The 16667-nt window shown below is 50.7% G+C and overlaps 1 protein-coding gene across 1 annotated transcript; it reads left to right on the top strand.

Annotated features, from left to right (window-relative positions):
• The first annotated feature begins 6153 nt into the window (after positions 1 to 6153).
• Positions 6154 to 16388, top strand: PI16 (peptidase inhibitor 16). The gene is made up of 6 exons (XM_041726151.1): positions 6154 to 6348; positions 10563 to 10784; positions 12963 to 13072; positions 13339 to 13427; positions 14029 to 14700; positions 14914 to 16388. Exons 1-6 carry the CDS (start codon positions 6190 to 6192, stop codon positions 15033 to 15035), a joined length of 1374 nt encoding a protein of 457 aa, XP_041582085.1. The 5' UTR covers positions 6154 to 6189; the 3' UTR covers positions 15036 to 16388.
• The last annotated feature ends 279 nt before the right edge of the window (positions 16389 to 16667 follow it).

Here is a 16667-nt window from a genome sequence, read left to right as displayed (position 1 = left end):
ACAGTTGATGGAAACCACACAATCCTCCATGTGCCTGATTTTGTTCCCTCTCCCTCCAAGTCTCCTTCCCTATCGCCTTCTCTTTACTGCACCTCCCGATCTCCCTGTGGCCTGCAAACCACCAGGTCCACACTGCGTGCCCCCCCCCCCCCCCCCCCCCCCGCCAGTATCAGGGTCATTCCCTCTCTGAGCAGATCCTTGCGTGCGGTGTTAATGAGACCCTCCTTGGAGCTGTCGTATGGGGAGTAAATGAGATCGCCCACGTGGTGAGGGCTCTGAGAACCACTTGGGAATGAGCACGTACAGAGCGGGCCCTTTTGGCAGCCCGCCCTTGTCCCCAGACTTGGAGGCTAGCTCTGGTCCACCTCTCAGTCTTTGTTCCCATCTAACCCCGTCCCTCTCAAAAAAAACCAGGCTCCTCCTTCTCTGGCCCCTCTGCCCCGGACTCACAGGAGCAACCCAGCCCCTCAGAGTTAGGCCTGTGCCTCCCCTTCCAGCTGCCCAGGGGTAAAGCGAAACGAGGCCACTGTATTTTTTTTTCTTTGCTACAACTTGAGGTCCTGTTCATTCACTCCCACCTGTAATAACAAGAATGATAATAAAAATGAATACAGTCACACTGGCTAAGTCAGTGAGCACTTAGAAGGGCCAGGCACTATCCCAAGCCCTAACCCGTGTATTAACTCATTTAATGCCCACAACCATCCTATGGGGTGGGTTCTGTTCTAAACCCAATTTACATGGCGATCCCTGGGTGGCTCAGCGGTTTAGCGCTGCCTTTGGCCCAGGGTGTGATCCTAGAGTCCTGGGATCGAGTCCCACATTGGGCTCCCTGCATACAGCCTGCTTCTCCCTCTGCCTGTGTCTCTGCCTCTCTCTCTCTCTCTCTGTCTCATGAATAAATAAAATCTTAAAAAAAATAAAATAAACCCAATTTACAGATGAGGAAACTGAGGCCAAAGAGCAGAGAAATAACTTGCCAGAGGCCACCCAGCTTGAAAGCCCCACACTCTAATCCGCAATGCTATCCATGTTGCCTGCTAGGTCTCCTGCTCTGTGACAGGGGGAACCGGGTCTACATGTTCCAGCTCAGCACCTGGCACAGTGGAGGCTCCGTGATTACTTGTTGAATGAATGAATGAGGTGCGAGTGAATGCTGCCCATCGTACTGAGCCTACAAAGCTGTTCTTCTCTGCTGTTAAGGGGCAAGGCAGAGGCCTGGGGGTGGCCACACAGGGCACCCTGAGCACCTGCCTGCTTCTGCCCGAGAGGCATCTGAGAACCTTATCCTTCCCACTTCCATCCAGCACCTCCCAGGCTGACTCTTGAGCACTTTACTCCCTGAGAGGTATTCTTCTGAGTTTCCTTCTTTCTTTCTTTCTTTCTTTTTTTTTTTTTTAACATTTTATTTATTTATTCATGAGGGACACACACAGAGGCAGAGACACAGGCAGAGGGAGAAGCAGACTCTCTGCGGGGAGCCCGATGCGGGACTCGATCCTAGGACTCCAGGATCACGCCCTGAGTGAAAGGCAGACGCTCAACCACTGAGCCACCCAGGTGTCCGTAAGTCTCCTTATTTCTATTTCAAGCTCAAGCTGCTGTCTGGCACCTGCTACTTTTTTCTGTCCCTAGAGGAAAGATACCCCATCTTGCAGTTTCATCAGCTAAACACGCTGGAAGAGCTGCCCCCTTGAGGGCTTAGCCATTGTGAATCTGGTGGCTCCTACCCTTCTCTCCTACTCTGGAACTTTACCCAGTAGCTTTCTCTCCTCCCCACAGACTCACATTCTCTCTCCGACTATACTCCACTCTCCCTCCTAAATTACACCTGCTCCCCACCCAAAAATAAATAAATTAATTACACCTGCTCCCTTTTCCAGCTACCTATTTATTTCCTTCAACATCTTAAATATAGTTATTTGAAAGGTTTCCAGATTGTTATCTCAAATTTGAGAGACAGAAATCCTCCCATTTGTGTTGTATGCTGCTGCTCACAGGAGCTTAGTTCCTCACGTGTTTTATAATTTTTGATTGTGCACTAAACCTGAGTATTGTTTTCCCTCGTGGATGGTCCAAGTGGCCTGGGTTGTGAAAGCTCCCTCCAGTCATGATTTTAACTTACTCCTGCTGAGCTTACTCCCGCCACCACCACCACCACTACTACTCCATATCCATCTCACTCTGGACCAGTTTAAGAATTCCCAAGTTTTGGGTGCCTGGGTGGCTCAGTTGGTTAAGTGTCTGCCTTTGGCTCAGGTCATGATCTCGGGGTCCTAGGATCAAGCCCCACATCAGGCTCCCTGCTCAGTGGAGAGCCTGCTTCTCTCTTTCTCTCTCTTCCCCTGCCCCTCCCCCTACTCACTCTCTCTCTCTCAAATAAATAAATAAATAAAGAAAGAAAATCTTAAAAAAGAATTTCCAAGTTTTTTTTCCCCCAAGTTTTGTTTTGTTTTGTTTGTGGTAAAATATATGTACCATAAAATTTATCATCCTACCCATTTTTATTTTTTTTTATTTTTTATTTTTTTTTTTTACAAATGGTGGGCATCCTACCCATTTTTAAAAAAAGACTTCATTTATTTTTTCATGAGAGACAGAGAGAGGCAGAGACACAGGCAGAGGGAGAAACAGAGAAGCAGGCTCCATGCAGGAAGCCCGATGCGGGACTCGATCCCAGGACTCCAGGATCACGCCCTGGGCCAAAGGCAGGCATTAAGCCGCTGAGCCATCCAGGGATCCCCTATCTTACCCATTTTTATGTATATAGTTCAGTGGCATTAAGTACCTTCCCATTGTTGTGCAACTATCATCACATCCAGTTCCAGGATTTTTCAATCCTCCCAAATTGAAACTGTACCCATTAAAAAATGACTCTTGGGCGCCTGAGTAGTTCAGTCAGTTAAGCATCTGCCTTTGGCTCAGGTCATAATCCTGAGATCCTGGGATGGAGCCCCACATCCAGCCGCCTGCTCAGTGAGGAGTCTGCTTCTCCCTCTGTCCCCCCCCCCCACTTGTGCATGTGTGCGCTTGCTCACTCTCTCTCTCTCAAATACATAAAATCTTTTAAAAAGAAGACTCTTCATTTTCCTCTCCTCCAGCCCCTGGATACTGCCGTTCTACTTTCTGTTTCTATGATTCTTACTACTATATGTCCCTCATATAAGTGGAATCATACAATATTTATCCTTTTGTAACTGACTTGCTTCACTTAGCAGAATGTCTTCAAGGTTCATCCATGTTGTAGCAGATGACAGGATTCCCTTCCTTTTTAAGACTGAATAATATTTAATTGTATACATCTACCATTCACTGATGGGCATTTGGGTCATTTCCACCTTTCAGCTATTGCAAATAGTGCTGCTATGAACATTGGTGCTCCACCATCTGTTTGAATCTCTGCTTTAAATTCTATTGGATATATATCCAGAAGTGGACTTGTTGGATCAAAACGTAATTCTGTTTAGTTTTTCTGAGTAACCACCATACTGTCTTCCACAGTGGCTGTACCACTTTACATTGCCATCAGCAAGGCCCAAGGGTGCTAATTTCACTATTTCTTTGTCAACAGTCACTATTTTGGGGGGATTGTTGTTGTTGTTGTTGTTATTGTTATAATAGCCATCCTAATGGGTGTGAAGGGATATCTCATTGTGGTTTTGATTTGCATTTCCCTAATGACTGGTGACACTGAGCATCTTTTTACATGCTTTTTGGTATATCTTCTCTGGAGAAATATCTATCAAGTCCTTTGTCCATCTTTTAATCATGTTGTTTTGTTCTTGAATATAGGAGTTCTTTATATATATTAATCCCTTATCAGATATATGATTTGATAATATTTTCCCCCATTCCATGGGTTTCCTTTCTGCTCCATCGATTTCATCCTTTGAATGAAATTCATCTATATTTTATTTTGTTGCCTATATTTTGGTGTCACATCGAAAAAATCCTTGACAAATCCAATGTCATGAAGCTCTTCCCCTATGTTTTCTTCTCTTGTCTTATAGCTTTAGCTCTTATGCACAGGTCTTTGATCTGAGTTGATACAGTGCAAAGTAAGGGTCCAACTTCATTCTTATGCATGTGGATATTCAGTTTTCCCAGCACAATTTGTTGAAAAGACTGCCCTTTCCCCATTAAACGATCTTGATTTGACACCCTTCTCAAAAATCATTTGATCATATATGTAAGAGTTTATTACTGGGATCTGTAATCTATTCCATTGGTCTATATGTCTGTCTGTCAATGCCACACTGTTTTGATTACTGTAGCTTTGAAGTAATTTTTAAAATCAGGAAATGTGAGACCTCCTACTTTGTTTCTTTTTCAAGATTGTTTTGGCTACTTGGAGTCCTTTGAGATTCATATGATTTTTTGGGATGGATTTTTTTTTTTTCTTACTGCAAAAAACCATCAATGGGGTTTAGATAGGGATTGCATTGACTCTGTAGATTGCTTTCGGTAGTATTAAGACTTCTAATCCATGAACATGTCTTTTCATTTATTTCCTATCTTCTTTAATTTCTTTCAGCAATGTTTTATAGTTTTTTAAAAAAAGATTTTATTTACTTATTCATGAGAGACACAGAGAGAGAGAGAGGCAGAGACACAGGCAGAGGGAGAAGCAGGCTCCATGCAGGGAGCCTGATGTGGGACTCGATCCCAGGTCTCCAGGATCACACCCTTGGCTGAAGGCGGTGCTAAACCGCTGAGCCACGGGGGCTGCCCCTATAGTTTTAAATGTATAAGTTTTTTGCCTCCTTGGTTAAGTTCACTCCTAAGTATTTTATTATTTGTATTGCTATTGTATACAGAATTATTTTCTTAATTTCTTTTTGGGGTTATTCATTGTTAGGATATAGAAATACCACTTGTGTTGTGTGTTGATTTCATATCTTACAACTTTGCTGGATTTTAAAATTAGTTCTACACAATAGGGGTGTGTGTGTGTGTGTGTGTGTGTGTGTGTGTGTGTGAGTGATCCAAGCTGTCTTTGTCTCTGCTTTTGTTTTAACCCAGAGATGTGAGCAGAAATGGGTTTTCTTCCAAAGCCAATGAGCAGGCTTTTCCTAGGTCCCCATTCACTAAGAGTACAGGTTTTAAGGATCCCAGCTAAACTCAATAGTACTAGTTCCAGACTCCTGACCTATGAAGGGCCAAGACCTTGGTCCCTGCCCTGCATGGTCATTATGGTGCAAGTGCTTGACCACTGGGCCTATTTCCCCTCTAATACCCTCCCCTCCAAGCTCCTACTGCATCAGCTCACCCTTCCCTCTGCTTTTCTGCTCTCTCAATTTCAAAAACAGACACATTCAATTTTCTAGATATTCAGAGCAAGAAAGGTTCCAGTATCCCACTTCTAAACAAGCACCTCAAGTACATGCATTCACAAAGGGTACGCAGAAGCCAATATTTTAACCATAGTGAAAAGCCCTATTCCAGGAGACAACTAGAATGGGAAACACCCCATCTCTTCTGTGAGCAGGAGTCCTGCCTCCTCACGGAGCTGAGAGCTGGCCAAGGCCATGCATGCCATGTGGGTAGTTCCTGTCTACTGCTACTCAGTGCCAGGTACCATACTGGGTGTCTTACATACATTTGATCTCATTTAATCTTCTTTCCAGCACCATGAGGTAGGTACTATTATTGCCACTGATCTGATTAAGAAAACTGCCAAAAACATAGCCAGCAAAGGAGCAGAACCAGGATTCAGGTTTTGGCTGGCCCATCTTTTTTACAAAATACATCTTGTCTTCCTCTGTCCTCCCATAAGCCAACTACAGCTTCTTTATCCTGCCCAGTCCTCAGGGGCAGGGTCCATGTGGTTCCCGTCCTCTTACTTGTCCTCAGCACCCAGTAGGTGTGACCTGGGTTACTATATTTTGCCCCTGAGGACCTGTCCACCACTCAGGAGGACTGCAGAACACACACAGCACTTGGCCTGAGCCCCCGTTACCAAGAGAAAGAAGGCTTTTGCCAAGGACTCTGAGGGGAGATAAATGCTGGGAGCGAACTCAACTCTGGTCAGGACCCAAGCACCCAGCCCTCCTGGAGACATTGTGTGAGCTGGGCCAGGCCTGCAGACAGCCCCTCCCGCCGCCCCAGCCAGGGTGGTGCTTGTGTGGGAAGGACTTTAAATCCAGCTGCCAGACCCCTGGCCGGGAGAGGCTGAGAGGACTGGCCACCATGCACAGCTCCTGTGATCTGCTGCTGCTGCTGCTGCTGCTGGCGGCCACCGTGGGCCCTGCTGGCGCCCTCACTGAAGATGAGAAACGTGCAATGGTGGAGCTGCACAACCTCTACCGGTCCCAGGCATCCCCACCTGCGGCTGATATGCTGCAAATGGTAAGTGTGGCCAGGGACACTCACCTGCCAGGACTGAGGGGTGCTGGGGCCAGGCCCCCCAATCCCTCCCACCCCTGAGTTGAAGCTACCTCAGAGACTCATGTCTCTGGTCAGTGACAGAGACATATTATATAATTCACAGGTCCCCAGAAGTAGTCCCATTAAACAGATCAGGAAACTGAGGCTCAGAGGGACTTGCTGGTCCCTCAGGGGCTTTCAAGTCCCTCAGCTGGTAGAGCCAGGCCTGAGAGACCCAGATTCCCACTCCAGTGACCCCTTCCTAAAATCCAGGTGCCTGTGATAGGGGGAACACAAGTTCCTAACACCTGGGTGAAAACGGTCTTTCAGATGCCTTCCAAGTCAATGAGAAGAGGAAACGCAGGCAGCAGGATGGGTCCCACCCAGCACTAGGGTAGGAGGGATGTACTAAGGAGGTGGGTGAGAACAGGAGCCAGAAGCGGAGAGGGCTCTGCATCACACAGGTCACATTCTGTCTCGGTCACACCGCAAGACCTGCGATTTGGGGTGACTCCTTTAACCTAATAAGGACCATCAGTTTCTCATCTTCTTCATTAGAGCTACCTATATATCAACATGGACTGAATCTCACAGATATAACACTGATAGGGGTGGGGAAGGAAATCTCAATGTGAATATATATATATATATATATATATATATACACACATATATATATGTGTGTGTGTGTGTATATATATATATATATACTGTGTGTGTATGTATGTGTGTATGTATATATATACTGTGTGTGTATGTATATATATATATATACATACATACATACACACACAGTAAGGCATATTTACATAAAGTTTAAAAATGTAAAAAAATATACTATTGTATACTGGTGGGGACACATGCAGATGTAGTAAACACACAGAGACATGCCTATAGATGATGGAAACCAGATTTGGGATGGAAGCCAGATTTGGGGTGGTGGTTACCTCTGTCGAAAGGGAGAATTATTCGATGGTAGAATTAGGGGCAAGATGTTAATGCTCAAGATGAAAAGAGATAAAGTCGGAAATTCACCTCCTTCCTGCTCTCCCTGAGGACCAAGCAGGCCCATCCTCTCTGGCCACCCTCAGGTGCTCTGGAAGGTTCATGAGCAATGTCCAGGGACCCCATAGCTCATGCCTCAGAGCAAGTTCACACCTGGGAAACAGAGGAGTGAGCCTGAGGGTCTGGGGACTGGAGTTCTTATAGCTTTGTTCCATCTGGCAAAGTACTAGGGGTGGGTCCTTGTACCTTCAAAGGCTTCCATTTCCTGACCTATCACTGGAGACTAATGATCCCTACCCTCAGGGTCAGACAGGATGACAAAGATCCAGGAAGTCCCCTAGAAATGCACACAGCTCAACCAGGAACTACAGACAAAAGATAAGCTCTGCCAGTAGCTCCCTGATTGAGGCTTGGAACCCACTTAGCCTTAGTTTCCCCGTTTGTAGATCCCTGATGCCCTACAGATTTGTTGGCTGAGGCTGGGGGCTAATCACCCAGGAGCTGCTCTGTGGACAGAGGTGGACCTTGGTGGAGGGATAACATTCTGGGAAGCAGTTCAGCGGTTATGCTGCTGTCTGATGGAAAGTGATGGGAGGAGGGGAGGGGCTGGGACACCAGGATAAATTTGGAACAAGGCTCAGGCTCAAATCAGGAGTGGTAAATGCAGAAACTCTGGAGCCAGATGGCTTCTCTCAAATCTTAATTCTGCCATTTATTAGCTCTGTGACCTTGGCTAAGTTACTTAACTTCTCTGTGCCTCAGCTTCCTCATCTGTAAATTGAAGATGATGACAACATAGCAACTCCCCTGTAGGATGGTTGGGAGGACTGAATGAATATGTAGAAAGCGCTTAGAACATGTGTGACACATAGTAAGTGCTCAGTAAGTATGTGATTAACAAAAGAGGGAACGGGTCCAGGGTGAGGCAGGTGGCAGTTCTCGTGGACTCTTTTCTCTCTTTTAGTTTCCACATCTAATTGTCACCACTTTTACCTCCCAGAAGGTTCGATCTTCCTTGACTCCTACTCCCACATCCTGCTCCCTTGGTACAACCCTGGTCCAGTCTTTCAAGACTTCTCTCAAGACTCCTAGAAGAGCCTCTACCTGCTTCGCCAGGCTCTGGCCTCCGTTGCCAGAATGAATAATCCAACACATGGTCTTGACCTTGTTCAGTACCTTTCAACAGCTCCCAATGGCTCCTGACTGCCTCGGGATAAAACACCAGCTCCTGAGAAGGCTCTGTGTGTCCGGGGCCCTGCTTACACCGCCAGCTTCCTCTCCTGCTCAGTTTCTCCCTCAGTTACCTCAACAGCTTATCCTTCCCCAGCTAAGATGGTGTTTCTCACCTCTACACCTTTTCTCATGCTATGGCTTCTGTTCAGGATGTCCTCCCCTCTCCACCTGACCAATGCCTCAGTTCTAACCCTTAGCTTAGTGTCTCCTTCCCACCCTCAGGTTGGGCTAAATGACCCTCCTTGGTGCCTCTTCATGACCCATTGCGAGTCTGTCATTTACCATGTGGTAGCCCAGTCGTTTATGACAATGTGAACTTGGGCTTCACCTCCAGGCTGGCACAGGGCCCCCAGACTGTTGCATGAGTGAATGAATGAGTAAATGAATGAATAGACTTGTTTTCAGATGGTGACCATGTGGCCAGTGTGGGTGGATGCCAGGACTCAAAAATCCACAGGGGTCTCGGGAAGACTGAGAAGCCTTGAGACCCATAGGAATGACTCTACTGGTGAGATTCCACACATCCAGGCAGAATAGGAATCGCAGCCAGCCTCCATAGGGAGACCACTTAAAACAGAGCCAGTCATCAACAGCTGACAAATGTCTATTGAGCACCTGCTATGCGCCAGCACTGTGCCAGACACTGGGGCCACATCACTGTCTTACCCTGAAGGAGCTGACTATTCAGTCTGAGGTCCCGCAGGTCATCCCAGAAACCCTGATCCTGGTCCCCTACACCCTGCCACTTCTCACTCCCCAGCTCCCCTTACTGCCAGAGTCTGAGACAACCTCAGGGACCAGTGATTTGGGACAAAAACACCCAGGGAAGGAATGGGATTCACCCATAGTCACAAAATGGGGCTGTCCCAGCCCTGTGTTCTCATCTCCACCCCAGGCAGCTGCTCCTGAGAGCCTTGTGTGGGTGAGGAGCCACACAATCCCCTCCTCTCAGGGTCACCCAAGCTCTTGGCACTTTATAGGCTGTCTGGCTCCCACAGCTGGCTGGGCCCCCAGAGGGTGGAGCAAGAGTTGCCGCCAGGCATCCATTTCTAGGAGAGGCCAAGGACAAAGTTTAATGGGATCCAGACCTTTCTCCTCAATCCTTTGTTAATCCCTCTTCCCACCCACACTGGGCCTGTCCTCCCAGCCAGGGACACAGAGAACCTCAGGGTCCCTTAACCTAAAATGCCCCCTCCGTCTGCCTCACCTGAGGTCCCCCCCCAGGAGAACGGTGCTTTTGGGATCTGATAGCTCCTGGAGACACCAAAGTTCTGAAAATAGGCCTCTCAGTGAGGGTCACATGGAGACACTTAATAGGTTGACAAGGGTTGAGAGCACTTGGGAGGGAAGTCCGGAGCTGGTAAAGCCATGGAGGCTGGGCAACCCCAAAGGGAGAGTGGGACCTGAGAGGGGAGTGCTGACCCCCTCTTACTTATGATGTGTGGGTAAGAGGGTGGAGGGTGGTGGAATAAACAATGCAGCCCTTGAACACCTTACTGGACATCCTGTGGTCTTCAAAGCAGTCGGGCAGCCGTGGGAGGTAAGCAGGGCACAGCCGTCCCCCGTTCACATAGAAGGATATTAATATTAATTAATAATAACACCATTACAAACATCAACTCATTTATTCTTCCCAAAGCCCCATGCAAGTTTAGGAAGATGAGGCAATCTGTCTGAAACCACATAGCTGGTAAATGGTCCCAAGTTCGGCTAACTCCATGGCCCGGCGAGGCAGCCTCCCACCTCCCCACCGAAGCCCACCAGGAGCACAGACCTGTTCCTGATCACGGCCAGGGTCACCCCGAGGGAGGGGAGGGCTCCGCCTGCAGAGGCCCCCAGGACACCTCCAACCTTCTTCTCTGACCCCAGAGTTGTGGGCATCCCCACGTCCCTCGCCCGCCTTCTGCCTCCACGGAGCCCAAGGCGTTCCTCACCTTCCTCCTCGACCTGCCCCGCAGAGGTGGAACGAGGAGCTGGCCGCCTTCGCCAAGGCCTACGCGAAGCAGTGCGTGTGGGGCCACAACAAGGAGCGCGGGAGGCGCGGCGAAAACCTGTTCGCCATCACGGGCCACGGCTTGGACGTGCCGCTGGCCATGGAGGAGTGGCACCACGAGCGCGAGCACTACAACCTCAGCGCCGCCACCTGCGACCAGGGCCAGATGTGCGGCCACTACACGCAGGTGCGAGGCCCCAGAGCACTGGGCGGGGCTACATGGCGAGGGGCGGGGCCGTATGAGGAGGGGGCGGGGCCTCGTGCGCAGGGGCGGGGCCGTATGAGCAGGGGGCGGGGCGGAGGGCCGAGGGGCGGGGCCGTACGAGTAGGGGGCGGGGCGGGGCGTGGGGGGGGCGCCGAGGGGGGCCGCCTCTCCCACCCCAGGACTCTAAGCCCGCTAGCCCCTTGGTAGAAGTCTTTCCGCGGTGCGCGTGTGTGGTGCAGGCCTCTGAGGAAGTCTGCTTCTCAGACTCAGCCCAAACCATCTCCAGTTAACTCTTGAAGAACCACAATCGTTTGAAAACCTAGGTGGCCTTCTGGGCCTCCTCGTACAGAGGGGACCTAAGTGAGGTGTCGCAGAGCCAGTTTCGGGGGCCGTAATTATTGTCCTGGGCAATCCTGACCGACCTCTAAGCAGTCCCGTCCTCTGGCCCAGGTCGGGCAGGGCTTCTGGCTTCTCTCACTGTCCCTCTTTTTTTTTTTTTTCTTCAGTGTCCCTCTTTTATCATCTCTCATGGCGTCTGGGGTGCTGCTTCTAATCAGCCGGGGACCGATAAGCAAACACCCCTGCGTGTGTTTAACCTTCTTCCTCTTTTACAAACTATGTGTGAGGGCACCTGGGTGGCTGAGTGGCTTAAGGCTCTGCCTCTGCTCAGGTCATGGTGCCAGGGCCCTGGGATCCAGTCCTGGCATCAAAGCTCTCTGCTCAGTGGGGAGTCTGCTTGTCCCTGTCCCTCTACCCCTCCCTCCTGCGCATGCTCTCTCTCTCAAATAAATAAAAATCTTAAAAAAAAAAAAAAAAGCAACAAAACCATGTGTAAAATAAGAACAAATGGTCACTGTATAAAGGCTTCAGGGAGACCTTGAGAGCATTTCCTGCCCTTCCCAGTCACTTTTTGCTTATGTCAGTGCTCTCACTGCATTTTGAACGTTTGCATTTCCAGCTGAGAGATGTTGGGTGCAAGTTTGTATGGGTGTGTAGGGGAATTAACATTAGTGTTATTGAATTCATGTTCTTCTCCACCCAATGCTTATTGTTCAAACAGTAGCATGACAATTCTCTTACAAAAAGAAAAGGAAGCTCAACCTTCTTCCCCCTCATATTCACCAATTCCACTTTCCCGTGCTTTTTTTGAGTGGTATTTTTAGTGCTAATCTTTCGAGAATAAAATCCCAACATCACCCACCCAGATGAAGAAGTTGTGAGGGCACAGCAGCCCTCCCTGTCCTCTTCCCTCTGTACCCTGCCACATCTCACTTTACCCCCCTACCCCCAACACACACACACACACACACACACACACACACACACACACACATTTCCTCCTGCTATGATTGCTGTAAGTGCCCAGCAGGAATGGGTCTGGCCCACTCCCACCCCAGTGTTCTCCAGGGCTGAGTGCACATGTACTCTGGGGGCATTTCTGCCTATGAGATGCTCACCACTGCTATCCTCAGCTAACTTAAACAGAAAAACCACCAGTCCTGGGGGCTATGTGCAGAATTAATAGCCAGAGTCAGATCTCACAACAAAAACTAGCCTCCGTTTGAGTGTCTCCTGAGCAGACCAGGGCCTGCAAATAGCAAGGGGAGGCTGCTGATCTCAGCCCATGGTGGTGCACAAAGATTGTTTGGACTTCTAAAATTTTACACTTAAGACAGAATTCCTTCTAGCAGCTAGGAGACCCAGACTTAGAAAGAGCAGAACAGATCCCCGCAAGCACTCACTTGTGCTTTGGGGAGGAATTTCTACATCCAAGATGGCTCCTTCTGTTCTCTTTCTCAGATTTTGTTTGTTGCTGATATCTAAAATTCTCCCATTTGAGATTCATTCCTTTGGGATATACTCCTTGTTTAAAGTACACAGGAAGTTGCAAAGAAAAAAACGCACAGGAGGAGTTCATGAGGGTATATACAAAATGAAGTTTTTTCAGAGAAAGGCCTGGTGAAACAGTGTGTGTGGTTCAGGACAAATTCCTACAAAACTCCCTGTTTAGAGTTTTATCCTGAAGCTGTGTGTCCTTAGAGACTTGGATCTGACAGGTTGTAGAGATCTTCTTCTCCTCATCCATAGAAGACTGGTGTAGACAGACACTAGCTACTGGCATCCCACCCAGGCTAAATTGTTGGGTTTGCCCTTCTTCAGGTGGTCTGGGCCAAGACAGACAGGATTGGCTGTGGCTCCCATTTCTGTGAGAAGCTCCAGGGTGTCGAGGAGACCAACATCCATTTGCTGGTTTGCAACTATGAGCCCCCGTGAGTGCCCAGGGAGCCCCGGGGATAGAGGATGGGTAGAGCCAAGGGGACGGTTGAGTTGGGCAGCCTAAGAATGTGGGAGGGGGCCAATCTGGGCCTATACTTCATACCCTTGGGGGAGCTGCGAGGGCACCGGTGGGAACCCAGCAAGCTAGTGGGAGCAAGTAAGACCCGGGGTACTTCAGGCCTAGGTGTGTGTATGAGGGATAGGGACTTAGGTTTGCAGGGACCGCCCCGGCCCCCAGCATCATCCTCGCCTCCCACAGGGGGAATGTGAAGGGAAAGAAACCCTACGAGGAAGGCACTCCATGTTCCCTCTGTCCATCTGGCTACCGCTGCGAGAGCTCCCTCTGCGGTGAGTTGGGCTGGGGTGGGGAGAAGTAGGAAGGGGCGGCCAGGGATGCAGGCTGGGTGGTCCTAGAGCGTCGGTGGAGTCCCCAGAGGTGCCCGGGCAGGACACCACCTCCGGGGACCTGGGGACTGTGGTGGGCCCACCCTATCAGGCTTCCCGAGCCCACTTTGCCTGCCTTGCGCAGTCACTTCGGCGCCCTGTCATTCAAAGTGACTGGATTTCAGCCCTCCCAGGGGAGGGTGGAGGACAGGAGGGGGGTGGGCTCCTGAGCTCGAGCTCGAGGAAAGGGTCCCCGAGGTGGCAGTGCCTATGGTGGGCATGGCCAGGGCGACACATTAGGGACACACAGCTAGCTGGAGAGTCCCCTGAACAAGTGGTTGTGTGAGTGCGGAGAAAGGCAGATTTGGACACAGAGGTGGATGGAGGAGACACTGTTATAAAGCTAAAATAAAATAAAACTTATTATCAATGAAGGACAGATTCGCTGGAGAGCATGTGTGTGTGTGAGAGATCACAGGACATTTGGTCGCCTCACAGTGACTGTGGTGGGGCAGGGATGTGGAGTCCCGCCGCAGCACTAACACGGGGCCTTGTTTCTTGTCAGAACCCATCGCGGGCCAGGAAGAGGCTCAGGATTTGCCTGGCCTGGTAACCGAGGCCCCATCCTCCCTGGCAACTGAAGCTTCAGGCTCTGGCAAAAGCGGTATCCCTTCTTCCCTGGCAACAGAAACTCCAGCCTCCTTGGTAACAGAGGCCTCAGGCTCCCTGGAAACCAAGGCTCTACCTGCTGTAGAAACCAAGGCCCCATCTTCCGTAGCAACAGAGGAGCCCCCCTCTACCGCAAGGGAGGCTCCACCTTCCTTAACAACTGAGACCCCTTCCTTGTTGGTGTCTCACAGCCTGTTCTCCTTGGATGAGGGGCCAGCTACCTCCCCCAAATCAACCCATGAGCCTATCTCCAAATTGGCAGACAAAGAGGCCAGCAGGACAAGAATGCCTTCCAAGAGCCCAGAGAGTTCTCCACACCCCAAGATGTTCTTGACAGGGACACGGGAGCCACTACCCCAGTCCCAGAAGGTGGGCAAGGCTGAGGCAAAGTTATCTCCTTCCAGTGAGGTCTTGGCTTCAGTTTTTCCAGGCCAGGACAAGACAGGTGAGCTGCTGGCCACATGGGACCACATGGGGCACACCTCCTCCAAGTCCCTGTCCAACTCCCCCAATACCTCTGCCAGCGCTAAAGCCACACGTACCCTGGCCCTGCAGTCATCGCTGCCAGGTAAGGCCCGTAGTGTTGGTCCCACCTTCCCTCCTTGTCTCCAGAATGTCAGCACCCAGCCCCCAGCATAGGTTATGCGCACAGCGGGGCATGCACCCTCTGAGTAAGAGCTTCCTCCCCGGCTGCTGGACCCCACTTGCACCCCTGGCAGGGAGGGTGGGAGGTCAGGCATAGCCTTGTCCAGGCTGAGACAAAGCCTCTCCCTCCCCACAGGTGCAGAGGGCCCTGAAAAACCTAGCGTCAAGTCAGGGCTGAACCTGGGCCCTGGTCATATCTGGGGCCCCCTTCTGGGACTGCTGCTACTGCTTCCCCTCGTGCTGGCTGGAATCTTCTGAAGGGGTCACCACTCAAAGGCAAGGCCTGTGGGGAGACCCTGGCCTTATGCCCACACTGCATTGTCTTTCTCCAAGTAAGAGGCCACAGTTTCCTGGGCAGGTCCTGCTCTGTGGCCCATTAGCCCCCCTTGACCCCAGCTTCTGGCCGGACTCCAGGCCAGTGACCTGTGCCCCAGGAGGCCTCTATAAGCCCGACTCCTGGCACTGGCTCAGGAGTGCCTCTGTCCCTATGGAGGTCCACCCCTCAGCTAGGTGCAGATTGTTCTGAGCAGTGATCCTGTGGCTGCTTGTGCTCATCCTCCAGTGTCCTGGTGGCCATGGTTCTGCTCTTCCAGGAACAGATCTCAGCGCTTCCCAGAAACCCCTTGACCCCTCCTAGGCCCCTGGCTTCTTCCTTCAGCCATCTGAGTCTGGGGCTATTCCCAGGAATACCTCCTGCCTTCCCAGGCTGAAGAGGTCAACAGTCCTCCTGCCATCTCCCCCACACTGCCCCTCACCCCACAAACAAGATGCTTCTTGGCTGAAGGTGCTCTGAAAGGGAAAGGCTGCAGGGCACCTGCCTCATCCTCAAACACCTTGGGGGCATGAGGCCTGGCTGGCTATGAGCTCAGGGTGCCACCCAGCACGCCTCCTGCCCCTCCAGTCTTAATCTTAGGGGGTAGGTGGAGATTCAGGGGAGATCCCTGCCTACCTGGATGGACTGCCACTGCAGGTAGGGGGCTCTCCCTGAGTGCCCCCTCCCCCTACTTGCAGATGTAGCTGGGGAGGTGGAGTTGTGAAGGGCAGATGAAGGACAAGCTCATCTGAATGGGGTTCCATGAGTTGATAGGCAGAGACAGGGAAGGGAAGCCCCCCCCCCCCCCCCCCCCCGCCCCCGGACTCCTGAATAAAAGCCTGCGTAAGACTACCAAGTGCCGGGATCCCTGGGTGGCGCAGCAGTTTGGCACCGGCCTTTGGCCCAGGGCGCGATCCTGGAGACCTGGGATAGAATCCCACATCAGGCTCCCGGTGCATGGAGCCTGCTTCTCCCTCTGCCTGTGTCTCTGCCTCTCTCTCTCTCTCTGTGACTATCATAAATAAATAAAAAAAATTAAAAAAAAATTTAAAAAAAAAATAAAAAAAAAAGACTACCGAGTGTCTGTGCTTATGCGGGGCAGAGGGCGAAGGAGGGTCTCTGAGAGCCCTGAAGAGGCTCCCCTCCCAGGCCCCAGCACCTGTCCCCTCCCCGCCCCACAACATCTAGTCCTTTGGGGGCACCTTTCTTTTCCTTTCTGTAACCTGGCCTCCCTCCCCAACTCTTTTTTTTTAAGATTTTATTTATTTATTCATGAGAGACACAGAGGAGAGAGAAAGAAAGGCAGAGACACAGGCAGAGGGAGAAGCAGGCTCCATGCAGGGAGCCCGATGCAGGACCCAATCCCAGGACCCCAGGATCACGCCCTGGGCTGAAGGCAGACGCTAAATCGCTGAGCCACCCAGGGATCCCCCCGCCCCCCAACTCAAACTTTCAGGTGGCCAGCAGGAAGGAGGAAGGGCCCAGGGCTGACTCAGCCAGCTCCAGGAGTCACTGGCTAGTTGGGTTTTAGACCAAGTCAGGGAGTGGCATACAGCCTCTTTACGGGGTGCTGCGGC

Source organism: Vulpes lagopus, chromosome 1 (genome assembly GCF_018345385.1).
Source record: "Vulpes lagopus strain Blue_001 chromosome 1, ASM1834538v1, whole genome shotgun sequence".
NCBI classification, from domain to species: Eukaryota; Metazoa; Chordata; class Mammalia; order Carnivora; family Canidae; genus Vulpes; species Vulpes lagopus.
This window is presented reverse-complemented; position numbering and strand designations above follow the sequence as displayed.